At 39.5% G+C, this 25,211-nt stretch overlaps 1 protein-coding gene across 2 annotated transcripts; it reads left to right on the forward strand.

Annotated features, from left to right (window-relative positions):
* The first annotated feature begins 1,049 nt into the window (after positions 1-1,049).
* Positions 1,050-24,707, forward strand: baiap2l1a (BAR/IMD domain containing adaptor protein 2 like 1a). 2 transcript variants are annotated; one of them, XM_035912130.2, is made up of 14 exons: positions 1,050-1,376; positions 2,559-2,634; positions 2,827-2,913; positions 11,749-11,810; positions 12,608-12,679; positions 13,414-13,548; positions 16,617-16,769; positions 16,862-17,005; positions 17,521-17,641; positions 17,947-18,160; positions 19,600-19,659; positions 19,763-19,919; positions 23,543-23,583; positions 23,683-24,707. In XM_035912130.2, exons 1-14 carry the CDS (start codon positions 1,326-1,328, stop codon positions 23,753-23,755), a joined length of 1,446 nt encoding a protein of 481 aa, XP_035768023.2. In that variant the 5' UTR covers positions 1,050-1,325; the 3' UTR covers positions 23,756-24,707. The 2 variants fall into 2 exon arrangements, with proteins under 2 accessions (XP_035768023.2, XP_006800999.2); XM_006800936.3 differs by having other exon boundaries at positions 19,766-19,919.
* Positions 24,708-25,211: the final 504 nt, after the last annotated feature.

Here is a 25,211-nt window from a genome sequence, read left to right on the forward strand (position 1 = left end):
GTAAATCAGCATAAATTGTACCTGCTTTGAATTTAACTGCACATAAAGTGAATACTCAACTGGAGTGTGACAGTTGCATTCACCTCTTAGTATTCATGTTTATAACTTCCGTGCATCCATCCTCTTCCACTAATTCAATTCAGGGTCATGGGGTCATGCTGTTGACAAATATGTCAACAGCACATGCATGTACTTAAACAGAGCATGCTGGTTTGTGAACTATACACATATTGTGTATAAATAAAGATACATAACGCAAGAGAATGGTGCAAATTGAATTGTTAAATAATATGTACATTACCTGAAGGTTTACAAGCTGATCCTGAACATTGATATAGTATGTGTCAAAATATGGCAGTGTATTTTTAACTGTAAATCAGTCCGGATTTACCACTACTAGGCTTGTGATTCATCATATTTTTCAGAGTCTAATAAAGTCCTAGTGATTTGTACTACTGCTTTGGATGGATAGGTCTTCCTAATTACTCATTAAAATCCCCAAACATATAGCCAATCGTTTAAGAACTCATAGGTTGATGGGATATTGATGATAAATCACAATTATATAGCCCACATAACATAAAAAATATACCCACTGACCTTTCATGTACAAAGATAATATTCTGATGCATTTCACCTGTTGAGGGCTACTGATGGTGTATTCAGCATTAGAGGTTAAAAATCGCGACTAACTAAAGTTTAAAGAGAAGACTAGTTTGAGTTGAGAAATAATACTAGTTCTCGTTAAAGTACAGATTTCCAGTAAACCTTCTACGATTTATTCATGGTCGAAAACTTCCTTCGTCACTGTGACGGTACTATTTATTGTACAGCAGCGCCCTCTCCAGGCCAAAAGCAATATTATATCTAAAACCCACTGACAAAATACGTCACATTTCTGTGGTGTTTTTCGCTAACAGTCCTGAGAATCAACAGCCCACAGCTTTCTAACTCACCAGCTGAGAACTTTGACCTGTGTAACACCTCTTGTGACGTCACCCTCCTCCACCACCACCACCCTTCCGCGCTGCCCCTCCCCCCCTCTTCGCCCCTAAAGGCACGGGGAAGTCTCTCGGTGTCCCAGTCAGTTCGTCCGCCGCCGGCTGCACGAGCGTTTCAGCTTGCTCGCGTGCACAGTGTACAGACACGGAGCAGGATTCGCTGTGGGATTTATTACTCGGACCGACACAACTCCTGGATTACCAAGTGTCTTTTTGTTCTCCGCTTTGTTGTTATTTTTTTTATATTATTTATATTGTGTGTATATATATTTTTATTTTTTTATTTTATTTTTTTAATTCTGAGCTTAAGAAACAACCTGCGTGATGGCTCGGGATCCGGAGCATGTGAGCAAGCTCACTGAAAGTACTTTTAAGGTGAGTGATGCATTCAGCATTTAAGGAGATACCTGTTTTGTTTTATTTTTATTTTTTGGGAGGGGTCGCTTTTTTTAATGTAGTTCACTTCACGTGTAATCAGAAATTTATAGTTCGGCCTGCTTTGTTGCTTTTTAACAGTGGCTGTAAACCACAGGTAAAGTACCATAAAATAATGAAGTGTTTCCCTTACCTTTTGTTACCTCTTGTTTCAAGGACCTGTTTTGTGAGGGGGTGGGAAAAAGAGAAACTGATCGTGCAACTGAAACTTTCTGTTGTTTACCAGGGGAAAAGAAAATTCAACAATGCCACTGCCACAGCAGGGACACTCCCTGTTATTAAATAATTTCGTAAATCACAGTGAACCACAGCAGTGTTAAAGCTTCTCACAGCTCAATCAATCTGCTGTGGCTTTATCAGAACATCTGAAATCACTGGAGCAATAATTTGAGTGTAATCTTGATTGGTTGTTCCTGGCTAATCTAATCAACATTATACTTCTACCTCTCAATGGTGATAAGCAGTGAGCCTTCACTGTCTATGACCTGAAGTAGAAATAGACAACAGTTTAGAGTAAAAGTTTAAGTATGACAGTTGGGTTGTATTTGGGTGCATATTGAAGTGCCCTCTTTGGTTTGGGGAGCAGGGAAAAAGAGACTGAACTAGTCCTACCTGAGGTTTACAGTAGTTTACTGTTTTTCCTCTCAGCTGCCCCCCACTCATGTAAAGCCATACCTGCCCCCCTTCATTGTTCTATTGAGAGTGTGCCAGGGGAATAGAGGCAGGGGGTGAGCATTGCTTGATTATTGGGAGATTACAATAGAGGGAGGGGGAGATGGGTGGTTTGGTGAAAGTGATGAAGTTGGTGCTACAAATAGCTGGGACTTTGTGTGGGACTTCGCTCTTTCGAGGGAGTTGCATGGCATACGTGAGGGGTCAAGTTAAAGATTGAAAGTTTTATTGTTCTCACATGGAGATATTTATAGAGCAACAGCACAAACACTTGCTCTTGTTTTCATGGATTTCTCTTCTCCACCCACTCCCACAAAAATAGCCTTATGAGGGTTTTATTGTTAATGACGAGACCTTTCAAAAGGGGAAAAACAAGTCTTAAAGTTAAAGTTGTTTGTTTGCTTTTTCTTGCTTTTATCCACAATAATAAGACTCTGCTCTTTACCCCAGAATGTAATGGAGCAGTTCAACCCAGGCCTGAGGAACCTGGTCAACCTCGGAAAGAGCTATGAGAAATCAGTCACAGGTAAACACAGTTTTCACCCTCATGAGGGACAAAAGGGCATAAGCCCGTAATGGTCCGTAACCGCTACAATGAATTTTGGTGTACCTCAGCTGTTTTTACACTGGCAGCACTTTTAAATGGTCAAAGCAGAGCTATAAATGATCCTGGAAATTGTCTGGAGCTTAACAGTGTCTTGTCTGTCTGCCCGCACAGCAATGGCTCTTGCTGGAAAGGCTTATTTTGATGCAGTGTCAAAGATCGGAGAAACTGCCATCGTGTCTCCAGTCTCCAGAGAGCTCGGTGAGTATTATGCAAGTCTACTTTAAATCTACCTGCAATGTGGGAGCTCTCGAGAGGGTCTGTCTGATATCCATGCTAGAAATGTCTCTGCTGTGAGATTGAAGCTTTTAAAAGAATGTGACTCTAAACTTCCTCTTGTGTTTAAATACAATTAAAGGAATAGTTGGAGATCGTGGAATAATTATTTTATTAAAATTTATTTAAAGTTAATGTCTCTACACGAAAGTAAGAATATAGCCAGAAGCCATTAGCTTATTATAGACCTTGAAAACTAAACTAAACCAACAAAATCCACTTTGCTACCCCAAAGAACAATTCACAAATATTCTGTGTTACTAATGTGCAAAAACACCAATTTGTATCTATGTGCCTCGCTGTTGTCAACAATTAGTTTGTGAAAGACCATTTTGAAGCCTCAGTTTGAGTATTTTTACAGTCACCATGAAAGACCTTGAAAGTGTACTCATACAGTAGAAACTAGCTGGAAAATGTCTGTTTAACAGATTATAATACCTGTACCCTGAATCATACCTTGTTCAGTTGTCCCTGTTAGAGTATTCATGTAAGTTGAGGAAGTCGAACACATTTTACATGGATCCCACTTTAATCTTAAGTGTTCTGGTAGTTTAACTGCACATTTAATTCCAGAGAGGACTTGATATATGCTAAAGAAGTGCACGTCTCAGTTTTTCTACATGATACATACTATATAGGAGTAAATTGTATGAAATAAATTACAAAACATTTTCTGGTAGCTCGTTGTCCAGATTGTGCTGTAATTAACAACAATTACTGTTAATGTGTTAATTCACAAAAAATGTCCTTTTTTATTTATGTATTTTACTGTGAACACATTGTAAAACATAAGGCCCAGGGCTGATTCTGGCCGCTGCTCAAAATTATAATTTTTCAAAATAAGCATTGTGCTCTATTAAATAAGACTTAAAATTAGTAACTGAGACCTTAAACACATTAGTAAAGTGCATAGTCATGTCATAAATCAAGTGCGAAGTAACTTCATTTTCTCATAAATCTATATACAAGCCAAGTTCTTTTTACCAACCAGACAAGTCGCCCCCTGGTGGCTAGAATGTAGGTTTAAAGTACTGTAGCAATGGATTGACTTTGCAGACTTGAAGTTTTACACTTGTGCTTTGATTAATATCAGTGTGACAGATTTATTTTTGTTAGCATGGGAAAGGGCAAGCTAACAAGTATAGGCTTCCTGTTTTCCTCTTGATTGCTCTATTTGTACTAGCTGTGCAAAAAAACCCTACAAACCCTACACCTGTACAAGTTGACAACATTTGATAAGAAACCACTTTGTTCCCAAACATTTTACATATATTTTCTCTAGAAATGATGCTAAACTCTCTCACATCCTGCCAGTATTACGTGAGCTGGACACGTATCAAAATGCTCTTTCCTGCAGTTTCAGCGTAATAGTGACACGTTCTGCTTGCATTACCCAATATGCCAGTTAATTATACAAGCATCTGAAAATAACAACGCTTCAACCCTGGGGGTGAGGTACTTAGCAGAAATTCATTATTATGTCCTGTCTATGTCTCATTCCAACTGAAGCACTTTCTCTTTTCAGCCTCCTCTCTGAGGCTGCCATCGAGCACGTACAGGTTGTTTTTCATCCATCCTCTGAGTCATCTGCAATTATTCTATCAGTGCTGAAATTTGGAGCCGACCTGCTTTGTTCGGGGGGGGGGGGGGGGGGGGGGGTCATATTGCAATTCATTAAGTTGCTTTTTGTATTCTGCTGCATCACCCTGTAACGCCGGGCTTTGCAGTTCGGCCTTTTTATGAATCAGAGTGATGTGACAGGAAATCAGAGCAGGGTAGTTAAAAGATGATGTTGTTGTTGTTTTTTGTAAAGGACTATTGTGATGACAGTGCTTGTCTCCTGTGTTGTGATTTCTTCGCTGTTATTTCTGAACAAGTTTTCTTATTTTAAATTGAATCTGCTTTCCTTTAAGCCTTTGTTAAGCTTTGATACGATTTTAGACTAAAAATCAAATAATTTTTAGACGAAAATAAAAATTTCAGTGAAGGACAAAAGCAGTCGTGGTAAAACACAGAGATGAAGAATGCGTTTTAATGCTAAAGTAGACTCCCAGACAAGATTCTCAGCCTTTTCTTGCTCAGTTTCTTTTTCTGAATTTTGAGGATAAAACTCATAAAAAAGCATAGACTGAAAAAAGAATAGTGCAGCCCATCTAGCTACAAAGTGGCAACGCACACAATGGAAATTTGTATTTTGACATTCTGACAAGGGCTGAAATGTTTTAATGTAATCGGAGACGTCTCATACTGCGCTGTTATGAAATGCTGCCCATATTTGTTAAGGCGCTCTTGTCAGCGAACAATAGCAGTTTTCATTTCTTCATTTAATAATATGTTGGTGTTACGTAGCCTTGTCTGTGCATACCAGAACCGCTGAAGTGAAACTGTTTTACGAACACTAAATTCTACTTTCTTTCTTTTTTGTTCTCTTTCCTGTTGTGGAAAGTCACAGATGGGAGGACTCTGAGCTTTCTAGTCAAATCTAGCCTTATTGAAACAGACCCCTTCTGGTTAACAAATGCTCAAGAATAGAGTTTGTGCTACATGGTTTGTGTATTCTTCCTTTAGGTGCATTCATCTGTACTCCCATCACGTTATGTGACTTCAGTCATAAAAAAATCAATTCGACTTTGAATAAGAATGAATACAGAAATGGCAGGTGAAGTGTTGAACTCCAGGCTCCGTGGCCGTTCCTTCACCGCCTGGCGTAGACGACATGATGGTGTGAATTCTCTCACCCACTGCAGCACGTAGAGTTGCAAACGTGCTGAACAAACAGGCAGATAGACAGAGGAGACCATCTACCCACCGCTGATCCTCATCCTCATCCCCCTATCCCTCCATCTGCCTCTCCAAACAGTCTGAAAAAGAGGATGCGAGTGTTTAATCTTTATTTACTCTAAGCAGCACGACTCTTCAGAATGAGGCACCTGATAGATTACTCTGCACTTCTCTGCTGCAGACACCTGTAAAGATCTTTTCTCTGTAGTCATAGATTGTTTTGTTTTTTTCTCTTCCTCCCTCAGTGAATGGCACAAAGCTCGTGCGTCACAGAGGTTAGCAGGTATTTGCTGAAAGCTACCCGAGGCTTTTACTTGGGTGCTGCTCAATTTCTCAGATTCTTGCTGTGATGGATGTGAAAGTAATAAGAAAAGTTTTTTTTTCTTTTTGAAGAAACACTAAGTGCTCAGATGAGTGAAAGCCTTTAACCGGTGTCACTCTTCTTGCACTCCTTTAATTTCATTTAGTGGATTCATAAAAGGCAGCACTGTGGGGAATTCATTTTATCAGTAAGTTCCTTGGATAAAGAGCTTTTCAGCCATGCACTCTTTTTGTCCCACATCTCCTTCCATCTGTGATCATTCAGTGCACTGCTGCTACTAACTACTGCTGTCTGTCTCTGCATAGCTGGTTTGCAGACTTCTATAGCTGTCGCCTGCTTTTGCTACTCCTAAATTACATTTCAGCGGGTCATTACAAAAAGTTTTCTTTTGATTGATGAATGTCATATCCAGTGGGTTTACATTTCGAAATTGCCTATGCATGAGCAAATGGCCGGACTCCACAGGGAGCTATTCCACTTTGAAAAGCGGCAGGTATCGAAAGGCTGAAAATGTTACAGGCGAATGAATAGCACGAACCGCACCCCTTCCACCTTTTCTCTGCACTGTTTGTCAAGCCTTAGTTCATTTTAAAATAATAATAATAATATTGACGTAAACTGACTGCAACAGAAAAATGGTTATGTCAGCCAGAATGATTTTTCTTTCACTTTAGAGAGTGAGAATTCAGAGCTGGGAGTCTGCTGAGTGTGTCCTGCTGATAGCTTTTGTAGCAGGTTTCTGCTTTTGAGAGGCACCATTTCTTCTGGAGGCTGGTTAATGTTATGGTGAATAAGACTTACTGGCACTTCAAATATCTTTTTTGTAGCTGTTTCAGAGGATGGCTTTAATCTTTAGACATGACACTCGGTAAAGCCTATGTAGTCAGTGTGCAATTAAGCAGTTTATTTTTACTAACAGGCAGAAATGATTCAGAAAAGTCAAAAATGTACCTTGTTTCGAAGAAATCCTGCCCCTCAAAAAAGAAAAAGAAAACACGTTGCAAACTTAGAACTGCAATATCCTGCAGTGTTGGACTTTGATGAGTAAAAATGTGTTTCTCCTTATCAAATGTATTTTTATGATGCACGTTTTAGCTGGAGTGATGGTTTAAGTGTCTCAGAAAGGTATGCTGGTGAGTCAGCGTGCATTTTAGCATGACCCTGGAACCTGATCAGCTTAAAAGGAGCAGTCATTTTTAAGTCATTAGTAATACCTGTGTCTTTCCTTTGGTGACATACCAACATTTTTTTTTCTCCTGTGGAGAATCATCTGTGATGTCGTTTCTTTTTTTGCCTGGCTTTTTCAGATCAGCTGTGTTTTAAAAGCGCTGTTCTCAAAATAGTGGTGCTGTGATGCATTATTTACGCCCATTTTGAAAAATCAAAATCATTGCCATCATGATTGTGAAGTAATAATGGAATAACAGAAAATTATAGAAGTTGAGGTAAAACAAAAGTTTAATATTTCTTGAGAAAATGTGTTTGTTTCGTTCTGGGAGTTTAGCAAAACGATTGATGTCCTCTTTTAATTCATATGCTATAACTGGGAGAAAATGGTTGGGTATAGCATGACTACATTTATTGTGACCACGTGCAATGAACTTGCAATCTCATTGCGTATGGCTGATGAGTTGTGATAATTAGCATAGACTGACTGAGATTGGAGCGTCCTGGCTGTCTGTCTGTGTTTAAAAATTAGACAGCACTTACTTGCAAACCTTTACCAGTCTGTGAGAGTGACTGCAGACAGTCCAAGTCAGACTGTAATTGTGTGGGGACAGGTTGCTTCATCCCAGGTAACCTGTGGAATCACCTTGCCTTCAAAAGTGGTCCCCCAGAGGCTCTCTGGCAATTTAGCTGACACAAGTACTAGCTGTTTGTCCTCAAGTGTAGAAATGTCCAGTTCAATCAGTGGATATTCTTTTTTCCAATTTCTTCTTCTTCCCTGGAGACAAGGAGGTTGCTGTCCTATTTTTATTCTAGTGTGACTGCGCCATTAATTTACAATACAGCAGCCGGAGATCATTAACTTATTTAGTTTAAAGACTGTAAATGAGAACATTGCTAACACTGTTAAGAGGTTAAAAAAAATCTACCAGCCTACACCTCAAAATCACATTTGGACTACTTTTACATAACATCTTATTTGTGTTATCTTTGTTACTCTCATACACAGATTGGCTAAGCTGAGAAATTGAGGCTGAAAGTTCTTTACATTTATTTGCAGACATGGTATATATCCTACTGTCTAACCATGGGCGTGATTGAACTAATGAATCATCCAAATTAAAGTCTTAAAACCTAATATCACAGCGTATGAGAAACTAAACAGCTGACATTGTGCTTGATATGAAACTTCAATTGTGTATACTGTACCTATGATGATTGTTTTTATGTAACAACCTCAACTAACCTCATCTAACCTTTAGAAGTCCTTTGAAGCTGGTGTTTAATTTAATCTATTAGGAAAATTGAGACTCATTGTGCTCGGGGTATTATTGGCTCTGGTATTAATAAATGATATTCTGTACTCTATGTGACGGCAAGTCATTGCTCTTTGTCAAGCCAGCTTACACTGATATTTATTGTCCACAGACCAAGTAGATATTTATTCACTGTAACTACTCAAACCATTAAACAACATTCAACCAAAAAATGTTACTGTGGGTGATTGTTATTGAAATGAAACTTACAAAACTGCCTCACTTTAAGTGCCATTTCTTTAGTCATTCTGAAGCTTTTGATCTCTCTTTTTTTTAAAGGATATTATAGTAATCAGTAAATGTTTGCCGAGCTATCATATCTGTATTTTCCTCAGAAGAAAAAATGTAAGCACATTTTCTATAATTTATTTTATTTGTAATGCAACTATTTGCTTTCTATTCATTACTTACTACTTTAAAAAATGTCTTCTTTGTTTCTGGCAAACCTTCAGCTGGCAGTGCCTAAAGAATCTACCTTGGTGGATTATGCCAACACCCAGCCGGCAGTGTGAAGGGAAATCACGTGAAACACTAGACATACTTCCTTTAATGTAGTCTACAGTTGCACTTTGTTCATGAAGTCATCTGGATGGATGAACTGCATATTGCGGTTCTCATTATCATTCTCGATATCATCGATTACAGTGACATCATTATGTTGATGTTAAGGGAGTAGCTCCTCCATGGCAACCCCCAAACACAATCCTTGTCCCACCTTCATTGCGATGTTTATAACTTGGATCCTGATTCACACAGGAGGTGGCCATGATTCACTGCAGACACAGCATGCTTGCTGGAACAAGCCCAGTGATGTGTCTTGGTGATCAAACCACGTTGCGAGACGGTGGCCGATGACTGGGGACACTTCCTGAGCTAGTTGATTGCTGTGTACACTCGTTGAATGGGTGAAACATTAGTTTGATCAAACTTTCAAACAAAGAGAGTCTATGCTAGAAAAGTCAGTGCCGCTGTTTGCCATGCCAACATCACCTCATGTTCCTTATCTAACTCCACATAGGCGGGATTTTTTTTTTTTTTTTTTTTTTTTTTGCTTTTTTGTTGGCACAGGGCATATCCGTCTCATAAAAAGAGTCACCTGTTGACAGTGTCTAAGGCCTTGTCTACTCTGCGATGTATCAGCAGTTATTCAATAGTGCCAGTTGTGGAGACATGGTGCTGTTTGAAGTTTAACATAATCTCAAAGAAATGTCTCTTTAGGGGTTCATTTCAGCCTTTGCTTTGTTTTACAGCGCAGTTGTGTTATGGTTTTTCTTGCTTTGTTTAAGCTTCAGATCCTCCAAACAACATGTGATTAAAATCCAAAGGTCATTTAATGGCGTCGTAAGACACCTTATCTGTAATATACAGGCTAGAGTAAATTTTACATGGACTCAGCGGGTGTTGAATGAGGGTTTCGGCATTAATAATTGTGAATCACAGGTGTGAATCATGTGTGCTTTTTCCACAAGGATCTTTTCTCAAACTTGTATTAACCTGCAAAAAAAAAAAGTGAACGTGGAGTTGTTCATTTGAAAAATTTGAGGGGAAGTTACACAGATATTCAGATGAACCGAAAAGCCCTGTTTTCTGTTAAAATTTAAGTAAAAATTATGTAGGCAGTTACAGCTTTTTGGCACTCTAGCTATAAAGACTTTTTTTTTCTTTACCTGCACTTAAATTTTTTTTTTAAAAATCGCAGACGTCATACATTGTGCTGTTTTTCTTAACTCTGATTCAGCTGTCAGTTGTTCATGTGATAGGCTCATGCACCCTCTGATGGCTTTCTGTAGCATTTATCCTCACTGAAGCAGGCTTTCACACCTTGTTCACCCCAAAGGTGAAACTGGCAGGTGTACAATGGCCTCTTTGAACCCCGCCGCCTCCCCCTCCTGGCCTTTCTCAGCCTCCCCCTTCCACCCCATGTGGTCTGTTGTTGAGACTGTGCAAACAGCTCAACATCCAGTGGCCACCCCCCACCAACCCCCGGGTCGAAACACAAAGGCAGCATTTACCAGTACGTTCTGGTGACCTTCAGAGGGCAATGTTGTTGTAGCTGGATGCTGCCTGCTGGACACAGACGTACACTTCTGTATCGTTACGTTTGTTTGCTCTGAGCTGGGGAGGGGCTGTCATATAAAGAGGAATGTCAGGTGTTGGATCGAATGTATATGAGTAGGTGTTCAAAGGTGGAGTGTGCTGACCAGGGTGACTTATAGAGATTTTTTTGTTTTCACCTAAAAATGACAAAGTGAAACTGATGCTTGTGCTTTGTACACGTTCTTCACAAGGTGTTGAAATCCATGTAGGTCATTCACTTTTGCTCTTTTCCCTCATTGACTATCACATGTTTAGAAATGAGGTAGAGGGTGGGGGGTGAGGTGTGCTGTGCATGTTTTGCCCTGTAATAAACCTCGACTCTAGATTTCACCCAATTGTGATAGAGGTAGCAGTATAAACTGCTTAGCTATGATTGTCCCCTTCTGTTTACAGTATTGAGTCACTCCCATTGTTTCATGTCATATGCTGCTCGGTCTGTGCTTTAGCCTGTCTGTGAATGGAGACTGTTCTGTAATCGACTGCACAATACCAAAATGTTTCATAGGAGATTACTTATTGACAGCTGTTCAAATATTGAAAGAAGAGAGGTCATCTGTAAAATATGGACTGTAACAAATGTATGACAGGCTCGATGGATTTATACACAAAGTTTCTGAAAAAGTAATAATTGTTGATATTATGTTTTCGGATCTGTGCCTGCTGGTTTCCAATGCTGTCTCCTACCCCTCATAAAGAAACGGGTTAAGATTCATGGTATTTAATCTTCGAGGATTTCCTGCGCAAATTTTGATTAAATGATTGGCTACCTTCTTGTGTCCCTATAGTAAATGAAGTTAGAACCAGCAGTAACAAATCAAAATAAGGTAGCTTTTTGTGGGTGTAGAGCAAAATAATTCTGTCAAAGGGTGTTCTAACAATAAATCTCTGCCAGCAACTTTAAAGCTTAGTAAACCTTTTGTCAGTAAATCATTTTTAGAAATATGTACAAACCTTGTTTGTTACTGGCTGAACAAAATGGGACCAAGGATTGCACCTTGTGGAACCCCACATGATGCACAAATCAATGATTAGATGTAATTACTGAAATACTAAATCTTCTCCTGAATTTTTCCTCAGGTGTGGTTCTGATGGAGATTGCAGAAGCCCAGAAGAAGGTCCATAATGACCTGGAAGATAACGTAAGTACCTTTTTAAAGAAGAAGTCATATTTTTATAATTACTGTCAAGTCTCTCACATAGCATTTTTAAAATATGAGTATCAAAGACGGAGTCACAAAGTAAGGAAGTATTGCAGGGCAAAAACACAATATGTGCTGGCCTTATCCTGAGCAAGCTATTAATTACATTAATTACTAGCTAGAAGTATTTATGGCCTCAAATGCTTATCTCTAAATGTTAGTGAATTTTTTTTCCCCCTCTGTACTCTCGCTATCACAAGCCTCTACAAACCTTTGAGTTTAAAATCGTTGTAAGCAAAAGTGTCAGAACTGCCGACAAAGTAGAAAAGCTACATGATTATTTTCCGGACCTGACGCCTTAGGGCAGGGGTGTCGAACTCCAGGCCTCGAGGGCCGGTGTCCTGCAGGTTTTTGATATCACCCTGGGTCAACACACCTGAATCAAATGATTAGTTCATTACCAGGCCTCTGGAGAACTTAAAAGACATGTTGAGGAGGTAATTTAGCCTTTTAAATCAGCTGTTTTGGATCAAGGACACATCTAAAACCTGCTGGACACCGGCCCTCGAGGCCTGGAGTTCGACACTTGTGCCTTAGGGTGAAATGCTTGAGATACCTTGTGACAACATATAAACGGAAGACAAGTATTCCCAAATGAAATATGTCAACAACTGAAGCCATTATCAAATATTCCAGAAAATCACTCCATGCTTACTGTATACAACGAGTGATGTGACTGAACTGAACTGTAACTTTGATGTATGTATCAACAAATTTGTGATGTTTCCTCTCTGCAGTTCAAGAGATTCCACAGAGATGTTATTATCGAGCTGGAGAAGAAGACAGAGATGGATGTCAAATATATGAACGTAAGTGTCTCCATAGAGAAAACAGCGTTTTTCTGTCTCTAATCCAAACACAGTCACAGTTTGAAAGATGGGCATGGTGACCCTGACATCAACAAGTATTTTTAGATATCACATTTTGAACCCTTAATTTTAGCATTTTGTAGTTTGGAACACAGGGTAGACTGCTATGTTATCAGAAATGTGTACCAGAGTTTAAGCTTGGCTGGTCTATTAGTACAAATAACCACAGTGCAAGGCATATTTGTATATAATAACTGCATTACAAATCTTCCAAAATCAAAAACACAGGTCGAGAGTTCAGTGGTTCCAATGATCTGAGAAGAAGCCCAGCAGGAAGCTACTAGCGACAAGCACCTGTCAAGAGGTCTACATGTACTTAATGTGGCCACACTCTAATAGTACACAACATTAAGCTTTTATTACAATTAAAGCTTTGGTTGGAAGTTAAAAAGAACAGCTGGTATAAAAAGAATTTTATACCAGCCTTTTCATACCACATGTTGAGTTCTGTTGGAAAGATTACTTTTGGAGCTAGCTAAATTGATTATTTCAGCAAATGCAGTTTTAGGCATTTCTACTTCTTTTTTCCAGAAGTTTCTTCTTGCATACATCTTGTTTATGTAACTATATTTCATGGAAGCTAAGCATCCCTAAGGGAAGTATTGATGATGGTTTAGTTCTTCTTGTTTGTGTAGTGAAATGCCTGTTTTCCTCTTGTTAAATGACTCCTGCAGGCCACCTTCAAGCGCTATCAGTCAGAGCACAAGGTGAAACAGGAATCCCTAGACCGTTCTCAGACAGACCTGAAGAAGCTCAGGAGGAAAAGCCAGGGAAAGCACTCATCCAAATATGACCTCAGAGAGAACGAGGTGAGCTTGAAAAAACCCCAGCTCCAATCTTTCCTGAACATTAAAAGGCGACTGTGTGCTAATACTTTGGATGTTTTTTAAAGTATGTGGAGTTTGAATGCTGACACTCGGCTGGCTGTGAAGACTGGATGACTAGTATAACATTTATTTGACAGGGTAATGAATTGAGGCCAAGGCTTCCCGTGATAGGGATTAGTTTGCCTGTAATATTAGGGCAACTCATTGGAATGAAATTCCACGGTTGCTTTCTTTTTTTTGTATTACATAATAGCGCCAGTGATGACAGGCGTTTGAGAAAGGACACCCTTGGTGTCTTCAAATGTTTTGACTTATGTGGGATAAAAGGGCATTTTAAAAACCTTTCATGTAGTAATAAAACTATCAAAGTCACCGTGGTGAAAGCTGCGTGCAGTTCACCTGTTTTTACATGGTGCACAATAGAACAATCATATGGCTTAAATGACTGTTTTCATAGAAGGTACACACACCCATTTTTGTACAAAGGAAAGCATGCATGCAGGCACAGATTCAAACCCTGTTGAGATTCAGGTTGTATTGGATGCAGCACATCAGATTGGTCTACTAATAAGTTTCATTCATGTAAACCACAAATGTAAGCAGTGATTAAATAAATACAATTCCATTTAGAAAAACCTACAAAAACAGTCAAAATATAGTTGTTTTAAATATCCAGTTATTACTGACTGATGGACTAGTTAATTTGATTAACTTTGAATGCACTCAGGTGTGTGTGGGTGTTGTGTTGGCATATAAATACTACCCCTCCATCATTCTTATCATTGATTTGCATTCTGCTCAGAAAGTTTCCATCATGTAATTATGTTTTCTTATGACAACAAAACAGAAGCATTTCTGTGGCTTTTTAACCTTCAGTCCACTCTGGAAAAAGTGGACTGATATGCTTATTGTGAGACGTAGTGTGATGCATTTATCTAAGTATGGAAACTTAAAGTGGAGTCCACAGTAGCGTCTACAGGTATAGGCTATTTACATTTAAGTATTTGAAGGTCCTTTTTAATAAAATGTTCACAACCAACACCAAAAGTGAAAATTATTAAAATGAATGTCAGTTCAAAGTCCACAGTAATGTAAGGCAAAGTAAGGAAAGTGTGTAGCTGAATTTATCATCGTTATTCAAATATGCTCACTAAGGCTTTTATTATTATTGCTAGCATAATGCTTCATAGTTGGTACTGTACAGTGCTGTTCATCTGCATTGTATAAAGACAATGCTAATGCTAAACTGGATCTACAATGACAGCATGGCTTCATAGTAAAAGTAGAAGAGTCTGGGAACTTGCATGCCTGCAGTCCAGACCTTTCACAAGTTGAAAACATTTCAATCATCATAAAATGAAAAAGATGATAAAGCAGACTGTTGAGCAGCTATATCAGACAGCACAGAGCCTGATCAGTAACTCCTGTCTGTTTATTCTGACTTTACTGAGTTCCTGGCCTTGCTTCTATGATGGATAGTGTCTAAAACTTGTGTATTATGAGATTCTTTAAGGAGTAAAAACAAAGAGCAAAAGAGATCTAAGTGTTACAGGTTTGCCTCTACAAATGTTGTGTTTTCCTGCTGCTAAACTCTGTATCAGTCCTCTGTTTATCTTTGCATTTGAATGGCACCGTTTAAAAGACACCCATACAATAAGCTGTGTTGTCTGGGTGGAGCTTGATAGCCTGATCCTGTTTCTCAAGCCGGGTTGAAACTGGGGCCTTTCTTTCCACAGAATGGACTTTTTCATTATCTGATAAAAATGACACCAGTGAGCTACATGCGAGATGAGTCTAACTGCCCAGCTTTCTAATAATGTGTAGGGCTTGAGTAAGGGGCCAGTAATGAGCTCAGCCCTGTCGGCCTGCTCTTCCACCTCACGTCTGGGCAATTTTAGTGGTGAAAATGGGAAATGAAGAGCTTTGATTCAGTGTCTGAGAGAGACACACACATAGAGGGAATGAGACCAGACAGTAGGGGAGGGTCTTTGACAGAGCCCTTAGAGATAGGCTGCTTTACCATCACCATGACAACATGGGGAAATGAAAAAGATTGGGGGAGTAGGCGTTGAATAAAAAAGGGATGGAGTGAAGGTTGGGAAGTTTATTTTAAAGGGTTCAGTGTGCCTTGTGTCAGGGTCCAGTTGCCCGTGTGTGTGGTGTGACGCGTAGACTCAGTCTCAGGCTCTCTGTGGGGAAGGGGAAGACTGATTTGGTCTCCCGCTGAGCTAAGATTGATCCAGGAGCAGCAGGAGACTCAAATAAACTTGTCCCTAAGTGCAGGGACTTTGACTACAAAGCTCATTAGGAGCGTGATTTGTGCATCTAACCTGAGCACCCAAACAGCTTTTGCTCACGGGGAGCCATCAAGAGTCAGTTTTCCCAGTCTTGGGTGTTAAAGCAACAAAAGTCCCCCGATCAGAGGCGTTGGCACCTGGTAGCAAAGAATTAAATAAAATAAAATAAACAGCAAGTATTTTGAATAGTCACTTTACTCCATTTAAAAGAGGATTTTATTTATGTTGCAATAATGGCCTGATACAGATGTGACTGAATATATATTCCACCATATATATATATATATATATATATATATATATATATATATATATATATATATATATATATATATATATATATATATAAGTTTAAAAAACAAAAGGGATAATGCATGTTAAGAAATTGCAAAAATACTTAATTAAATGGACCTATATTAATACTACAATAGATAAACTACAAATAGAATAAATAAATGGACATCAATATTAATGAAGTTAATAGCTCCACCCACATGTGGTTAAACCCTTTTGTTTGTCATAGTCTTTCTTCTGACATTTTTTTGAACTGAGATAAAGATTATTTTGAACTGTGAATCATGCAAAGCTACTCTAATACAGCCAAACAACAAAACTATGGAGCTGAAAATTGGCTCAATAGATCCTCTTAACTATAAGCTCATCAATGCATTTAATGAACCTGATGAAGCACAGATGAAATTGTTGTTATTCACCCTATTCTGTAACCTCTTGTCCTGTGACCACCTTCTGCAGTACTTGCAGACTATCTCATCACGCCAGTTGGACATGCAGAAGTTCATTGCTGACGGCTGCAGAGAGGCTTTGCTGGAAGAAAAGCGACGCTTCTGTTTCCTGGCGGACAAACACTGCATGTTCTCCGGTCAAATTAGCAACTTCTATGAGAACGTAAGCAAGGACGGAGATGAACATCCAGCACAGCCGCATCACACCTTCTATAATGGCTCATTTAACTTGCTCTCATTCTCTGGTGCTTCCAGGCCAAAGAAATACTGTCGGTGAAGATCCCCACCTGGCAGGAAAAGTGCAGCGACATCACCAAGGTGCCAGACTCTGTGGTGAGCATGATAGAAGGGCTGTCCGTCGTTCCACAACAATCACCGCTGGTTGATCACTGTAACAGGGTTAGTTTGATTTTATTATTTGATTTGTAAGTGTGAAATTTGTAGATGTTAAACATTCTTCTGTCATGTATTACCTTGTTCGATCACATATTCTCATCGTACCATGGGGGTAGTTTAGATTAAAACAGATGATAGAGCATGCTGTAGTGCATAAGGAGAACAAAGCATTTGTAAAAGACTGGCCCTGTGGGGTTTTTATTTTCTCAAGTTGTTGTGTTGTAGTTTATCTCGTTAAAGTAATGAAATCTATTGTATCAGATGAAAGCTGTTGTGTAAACTAGTAAGACATGGGTGATTGTTATCAGCAGGAAATCTCAGATGTGTTGTTGCTGTTGTGTGGTGTTAAGGTCCAGTGAGGCAACAGCTGTTTAGTGCTTCGCACGGGGGAAGAAAATTAACTCCATTTACTGTGTGACTGTTTGATTATAGCACTAAGGACCTGTTGAGATCTGAATAATGCCAATTCACTTTGTCATATTGATGCATCCGCTAATCAGTCTTTGTGATCTCTTCAGGTCAATGTGGACTCTGGCCCTCCTCCAGCACCACCCCTCAAAGCTCAGTTCAGCCCACTTGCCAACATGTTTAATCAAGAGCCCACATTTCCATTTAACTCCTCTTCAGACCACAACTCAGGTAAAGTTGGCTTATGTGAACTGCATAAATAAATATATAATCTTTATTGGTGAATATTAAATCAACTTTGTTATCTACATGATGTGTGATTTTTATTTTATTTTTTTTTCTGTCTAAAATAGGCCAGACTCTCTCATATTTCCTGTATAGGTGTAAAGGAAAAATTCTCATGCCAGAGCTGCCCATTAAATAGCTGCAAAAACAGCTAGCCATTCCCCCAAATTAAAAAAACAAAACAAAACTTCTTTTACAACGGTTCAACAGAAATCTGGCAAAGTCTCATTTCTAGTCTCTTCTGCCTCCAGATCAGGGCAGTATTGGAGATGGCAGTCTGTCGAGATCTACATCCCAGTCATCTGGTCTGAACGTGAGCAAGAAGTTCCGGGTTAGAACCATTTTCCCTCACACAGCAGGCAACAACGACACGCTCCTGAGCTTCGATGAAGGCGACATCATCACTCTGCTCATCCAGGACGAGAAGGACGGCTGGTTGTACGGAGAGCTGGAGAAGACGCAGCAGTGAGTCTTCATCTGCTTTTGTATTCAGGGCTGTGTTGAAGGCTAAGAAAACCCGAGCTTAGTCTCCACAATCTCATTTAAAGTTACATTGTGTAATCTGGGTATCGTTCATTTTATTCACTCAATAGATTTGTTGTCTACAAATCCCAAATACCTCTAGTTGAATATTATTTATATTTATTCCTTTATTTATTCATTTTTAGGCAATATCAAAACATTAAAGGTACAGTTTGTAAAATCTCACCATTAGATGTCAGTGAATTGCAGATTGCAGTCAACTGAATTCTGTTTTCTTGTCCCTACCAGTCCCTTTCAAGTCCATAACCTTAGCTACGGTGGGTGCTTTAGCGTTTTAAAAAAATGTTAACTTGTTGGTACACCTAAGACAGGAATGATACTTCTGTTACAAGAAAGACGTAGCAGTCGTAACTCAGCTGACAGTACAAGTTTCTCTTTTGTGCTTTTGCTGCTTTGTCGTGCTAGTACCACATGCCTCAAAATACAGAGTATGTCCGGTATGTTCAACACGACAGTCGTAAAGCCTGATCTGGCTCACTCACGTACACATGCAGAAAAACGGGTGCAAACACGCAAAAAACCCCAAAACAAAACAAACCGGGAGGCATCTTCTCATGTAAATTTTACTCAACAACATTTTCCTTCCCCAAACACGAGGGAGGAAAATATTTTAGCTGGAACTTTTATAAATTCCAATAAAGTCACACCTTTTTAGCAGCTGTGATTACGTGTCACCTCCAGAGAAGGAGGAAAAATGTTCACAGGTGCTAAATGAAAATCTCCCTGCTTTTTATTCTAGACAAACATAGCACCTGTTAGCTTTGCATCCACTTGTACAAATGATCAGGCTTGTTTATGTACAGCAGGCTGTGTTTGCATATGTGGCTGCAGCAGCATTACCCTCCTTCTGTGTATAATTACGTTCATATTCATCCTTGCCAGATCACTTAGGGCTCATCATGCAGGATTATGGAGAGCTTTCAGTTTGCGTTTGTCCCACTTTGAAAGAATTTACACGATCCTTATCTGCTTGTTGTGCGTGGCATTAAGCGGCCTTTTTAATTTCAAGTGATTTTAATGCAGTCAATGGCTTTTCTTTTTTTTTTCCTTTTCTTTTTTTCCCCCCAAGAAGAGGCCGTGTTGGGAGAAATCAGTGCTTTCTGTTTCTTAGCAACAAATCCACTGCACTGGTCTGATAAGCCATCGTTTTTTCCAGACGTGACTTGGAGACAACTTTGGAGTCTTAGTGAACAAAATCTTCTATTCTGTGTCTGATGTTAGAATTTCATTCAAGTGTTTTGTCTGCTGCGGTGATTCTCTATCGTGATGGATTCCAGATGACGGCTAAGAAATTGCATGACTCGTTATGTAATCTTATTTTGACGTTTTTTAAAGATGAAACGATGTGCTTCTGTTCCCAGGCGGGGCTGGTTTCCCTCATCCTATTGTCGAACTTACACTGAGTTGGTGGTATCAAATAGGTAAGTGGTGTCAGAGCATGCCAAGCATTGAATCAATAACTTTTTTTATTTTAAATTTCACAGCTGCTGTTGGATAACTGAAGCTTTATGTAATGTGTCTCAGTAGTAATCTAGGCACGCCGGTGCATCGTCTTAGTACGATTAGCCTGCCAGAGACTGAGGAGGAGGAGGAGGAAACAGTGTTGCTGCCACCACCAGACTACAGCGACGACGCCCCCTCCCGCCCAGTCGTCCTCTCAATGCCTTCGCCAGTAAACACGGTCAGTATCAGCACTCGATTAAGTAAACCACCTGTCATCAGCTGTATCAGGAGCATTTCCAGAGCGTGACCTGATATCTTTTTTTTCCTCATGTTTTGATAATTCGGGTTGATATGACATATCTTTAGGTGGCAATGCTTTGAAATAGTGCTGCAGTTAAGCAATTTGAGTTTTGTAGGCATTACCAAGACCACGTGCTCTAGAAGAAAACGGATAAACAACATGCCTTTACACTGGATGTTTTGCTGTAACACAACAAGCATGTATAGAATTTGTGCAATTTCACAAATGATTGATTTATTAGGATGATCAGGGGTTGTCATTTAGGGAAGTTGTTCAGTGAGTGTGCTACTCAGCATTTTTCTGAATCTGCTCTGTAGTTTTCCATTACATTGTAAAACAATAAGTATACTTTTTTCTGTGTATTTCACACTGCTTTTAACAATCTTTCACATTATCATTTCTGCTCCTGGCTTTGTATGGCTGCAGCTATCCTTGATACGGTCGTCTAATTCACACATCTCTTGGTGTGAGCACAGAAGCTGCTGTTGAAACCTTTTGCTTGTGAGAGGTAGCCAATCGCAGGAAAGCTAGCCAAGAGAAGCTAAAACAGCTTTATTGAAAAATGAGCATAATGTGTCTCCTTTAAGCGCTAATATTGTTATGCTGACATGCTGGGCATTTAAAAATATTTCATTTAAATTTTATTTTGAAAAAAGACCTATACAAATACTCAAATACCCCACAGTGGCAAAAAACAGCCCCTTGAGATCATGATCTATCCAGCAAATTCAGTAATCATTTCCAGGTGCCTTGAAAGCTAGTGCAAGACCTGCCTTTGCCATTCAAGTCCATTCAAGCAGCGTCTCACTGAGCCACCTTTTAAAAACAGGGAGGTGATGTCGATTTCCAGTCCAATAAAAGTAGTCTGTTTGCACCAATCACGCCTTCCCTCAGGGCTTTTCTTTGATGGGCCTTGTTCCATCAGATACTAACATGCTGTTACGTTTAATATTAGGCACCAACACAAAGAATAGCCAAGAGTGACGGTTGAAAGCTTGGAGCGAAAAGAGTAGCTGCTCGTCATCTTCAGCCCTCTTTGCTATTAGAAATAGGTCTGAGCTAACTGCAACCCCATATCTCACACATGCCCTCCCCTCTCTCTGTTGAGTTTTGACACCCAGTCTGTGAACAGAAAGGAGTTAGTCTGCTGAAAAATCCAGAATGCAGTACTTGTCAAAGGATTGTCAAATACGACATGGTATGCTGTTCAGAACAGCTGTGCCTCAAGCACAAGCAAGTTTTTAGTTACTGATTTCAGTCAGATTTAAAGAAAGGGGTTGTTTTTGTTTTTTGGGTTTTTTTGGTCGGCTGTGGTTCTCTCTTCCACTTTGGACCACTCTGAACCACATGTCAAACTCTAGGCTACTTGGAGATAAAGAAAAAGAACCAAAAAGAACCAAAAGAGTCATTGTGATTCACAAAGATGAATTTCTGCAAAGTTTGCATGGGAGTCTTGATATATTTAAGTCCTCAGCAAACATTGCACTTTGTAGAGACATTATAAAAGCTAATATCCTGCAGCTGCTCTTTAATCTGACATGCATTTCTCCCCGGCTGCTGCTCATTGGCGAAGTTTAAAGTTTGTGGAGTTAGTCATCATTTTAACACAAGGTTATTTCTTCCTGATGGGACACGTGCCCTTGCTGGGTCGTCACTCCACACCTGCACCATAAATGCCATCATGCAGGCAGAACTTTTAAGTCGAACTGATCGCGTCTTATCAACATCTCCTTAGTGCGCAGTCACTGGCTCCACGCCCTTGAAACGGCACAGCTAGAAGCACATCTGTGTTCTGTAAACAAGGTTCAAGGAAATGCGCTATATTTATCAAGACTATAGTTTCCACGAATGATGTTTAATCTTCAGAGAAGTCACATTCAGTGGGGGCCTGTTTGTAATTTTGACAGATACAGGCATGACCGCGGTACCTAGAAGAAAAGTGTAAAACAAATTGGAGAGGAGAAAAAGGTGGTAAAGTACTCCCAGACAGGTTTTGACTAGAGAAGAGTTACAGAGGGAAGCATAAAGGATGAGAGAGTACAGTCTCAATTTAATTTTGTGACTGTGCTGTGCTGCCTGACTGAAAATGAACTATCTGTTGAGCCAGCAGGCAAGCCCGGGCACACTTCTTTCTCATCACCTTCCTTTCTGTTCTGGACTGTCTGTACTGTCCTCTGAGTTTGCTGCGTCAGGGTTTCACTATGAAATATACGACAGTGGGGGAAATACCAGCTCAGCGTACCCCAAAATTTTACATCCTGTTTGAGAAAGTAGGAGCTACAAATTTACCACCAAAAAAGTGTTTATGTTCAGATCAGCCCTATTAGCTAGCTATCAGTTACAATAATAGAACCCCCTGGGTGTCCTGTGAATTGTGGGAGGTGGGACCTCTTCCAGCACATCCCAAAAACGATCAGTTCATTTGGGATCTGGGGCTTTTTGAGGTGGGGTTAGTTTGTGTTCCACTGCAAAAGCAACTCAGGAGTGTCTCAAGGAACACATTGTCCTTCCTTCTTACCATATCCACTACTAGGAAGTGCTGTTGCCATGGGGGTGTGTACATTGCCTGGTATGTGACAAAGGAAAAGCTGTGCATTATTCTAACAGTGCACAGTCACAATGGTCAGGGGTCACTTTACATTATAGTTGATCAGTGTGTGTGTTGGACACAATTATATTCTGTGCTGTTTGAGGGGAAAAATTGCAGGACACCTTTAAGCAAGGTTAGGGAGGGGTTTTTTTGTGACATAATCAGTTGAACTGAAGAAGAAATTCTGTTTTTTTAACACAAATTTGATTGAGGTTTTCTCTTTGTGAAGCAAATCTGTGCTCATTTATTTGTGATTCATCTAATCAGAAGTAAAAGTTTGCTGAGAACTACAAAAAAAGCCAGGATGTTTCAAACAATGAATGATGAATGTGATGCCTTAAAAGCCCGTCTGTGGCTTTAAGAACTGTCACATTTTTTTTGTTGACACCTGGGCGTTGCCTGCTCTCTAGGGGAAAAAATGGGTAATGTCTGTTTCCTACAAAAAACGACAACAAAAAAGGCCTTCTCATACACATAATAAAATTATCTGCATGAGCTGATGTGATCTACCATGAAAAACAGAAACCACTGATGGTTCATTTTAAAACGTTTTGTCACGGGACATATTGTGTGACTACAGCAGCCCTCGGGGCATGCAGCTCAGAGATCTTTGCTCCTGAACTTCGTTGTTTTCCATGCTCACCTTTCACTCTGCTGGCAGTAAGATTATCACCACCCTAAGGTGAGAGGGGGTAAAAAAAAAAGTGTTTCAATTGCCAGCCTTTCTAGATTGTCTAGATTCCAGGTTCAGTGAGTTCTGAGTTTTGTGGTGTAATTATATGTCAAAGGAAGGTGGGGGGGGACAACTGTTGATGGGAAGTCTGATCAAACCAGTCCGACAACTAGTGCTTTCTTAATAGCTGGAGGCAGTTTTTGGAGATTGCAATGATGCCTGTTGAACTTTGTGTTGTTTCCATTTTGGTGACTTGAAGTTAAAGAGTCATTTTTTCTGCTTTTTCTTTAATAACAGGTTTCTTTAGTCAATGGGACTCCAAAGGCTCCTTTTCTTGCGTGAGTGACACAGCTGGCAGATTTTCACACATCTATATGACTAATTAAAACTCTATTTGACAATAACCTCATACATCTTTGTTCATTTTCTTTCCGCAGAGGAGGGAACCCCTTTGCCATGGTCAAGCTGAAGCCGACTGTCACAAATGACAGATCTGCCCCACTCATCTAACTCTAAGCTTATTAGGGTGGTGGGGGGGTTCTTCACCGCTGTTATGCCTTCAGGGGACTCTTGTACTGGAATCATACAACCCCCTCTGCGACACACTGACTATCTCCCCAACCCAACATCTCACTAGCCTGCATGCTAGTTTTTTTTCCTCAGTACCAGCGCGTGTTTTATCATCAGCCACCACACGATAACCCACATTTGGAGACGCGGGAATTGTGAAAAACTGTGGACAAAGAAAGTGTTTGGTGTGCTCTTCTGGTTTGAGTTTGTATAACAAGTAAACATTCACAACAAAATGAACATTTAGACTTCCCTCTGATCCATATCGTTTTAGTAAAAGTAGCATTTAAATTGGTGAACGTGTTGCATTTCCTGTGGCTGCTTTGCAGTGAAAGCCGCCATGTGATCTGCAGTGCCATTAGAAAGTATTTGCTTTACGTTGTTTACCAGGAACTTAATATGACTCCTGATACTGAGCGGAGACAGAAAACTGTAAACAGTGAGGCTGTTATCAAAGTAATCAAATTGCACTGAATTGCAGTCATGCGTCTTTAAAGCAGTCCAGAGAAATCCACTAGAAGATTTTCCTCTGTCACTACCAGGAAAAAGTGCACATACACAGCTCCTCCAAGTAAACAGGTTGAACAACCATTGATTTTTACTCCTCAGTCGTGAAAGGCTGATGGGGTATTGTTGTCTACAAAATTGTTACTGATATGCTATTTGGTAGATGAAGTCTTTGTTTTCATTTTGGAATGAACCGGTCTCTCTATTGCTTTCTAAGACACTCGGTCAGGCTTGTTTCAATGAAAAATGATGAGATCCAGATGTAAACCTTTGCTACCTGATACTGATGAAACAGACAAGCATACAGTCTTCCTGACTTGCCAAAATATCTGTATCTTTAGTTCTTTCTTTTTTTTTACTAGTTATTTTAGTTTATTTTACTAGTCTACTTTTTTTTTTTTTTTTTTTTTTTTTGTCAAGGTTTTTAGTTGTGAGAATGAAGGGAGAGTGATATTGGGAAAGAAGGGGTTTGTCATTGGATTAAAGGCAAAAACACTAACTCACAGTTTTGAATGACAAAGGTATTTATATATAAAATAAGTTTGTATGAAATATTTAATAAATCTGTAAACAAAAGTCAGACACAGCAGTCCGAGCCATGGATGCTACTTTTTTTTTTTTGTTGTTTTTTTTGTTAGGCCTGACTGCTGCTTTTGCATATTAAATGGATAAGATGACCCTTTGATGAAGGGAATTATTTCACTCCTCATTGTTTGTTTCGTAGTTGTTATATGTAGCTTCTGTGCACAACACAGTTTATGCAAAATGAGAATGTACTTTAACGGCAATCATTTGAAATGTGCATAAGTAAAATGACTCATTGTTTGAAATATTCAAAGTGTTATTTTGTGAGGAAAATGACTTTTTCCCCCATGAATTTGCTTTTCTG

Source organism: Neolamprologus brichardi, chromosome 8 (assembly GCF_056152115.1).
Source record: "Neolamprologus brichardi isolate AB-2024 chromosome 8, ASM5615211v1, whole genome shotgun sequence".
Taxonomy (NCBI): domain Eukaryota; kingdom Metazoa; phylum Chordata; class Actinopteri; order Cichliformes; family Cichlidae; genus Neolamprologus; species Neolamprologus brichardi.

What these genes read in the sequence shown, in the direction of transcription:
- baiap2l1a (XM_035912130.2), top strand. Translation starts at nt 1,326, where the DNA reads ATGGCTCGGGATCCGGAGCATGTGAGCAAGCTCACTGAAAGTACTTTT. An exon ending in TGCCTTCGCCAGTAAACACG is followed by an intron (nt 19,920 to 23,542) that starts GTCAGTATCAGC and finishes CTTTAATAACAG; the next exon opens with GTTTCTTTAGTCAATGGGAC. An exon ending in CCAAAGGCTCCTTTTCTTGC is followed by an intron (nt 23,584 to 23,682) that starts GTGAGTGACACA and finishes TTCTTTCCGCAG; the next exon opens with AGGAGGGAACCCCTTTGCCA.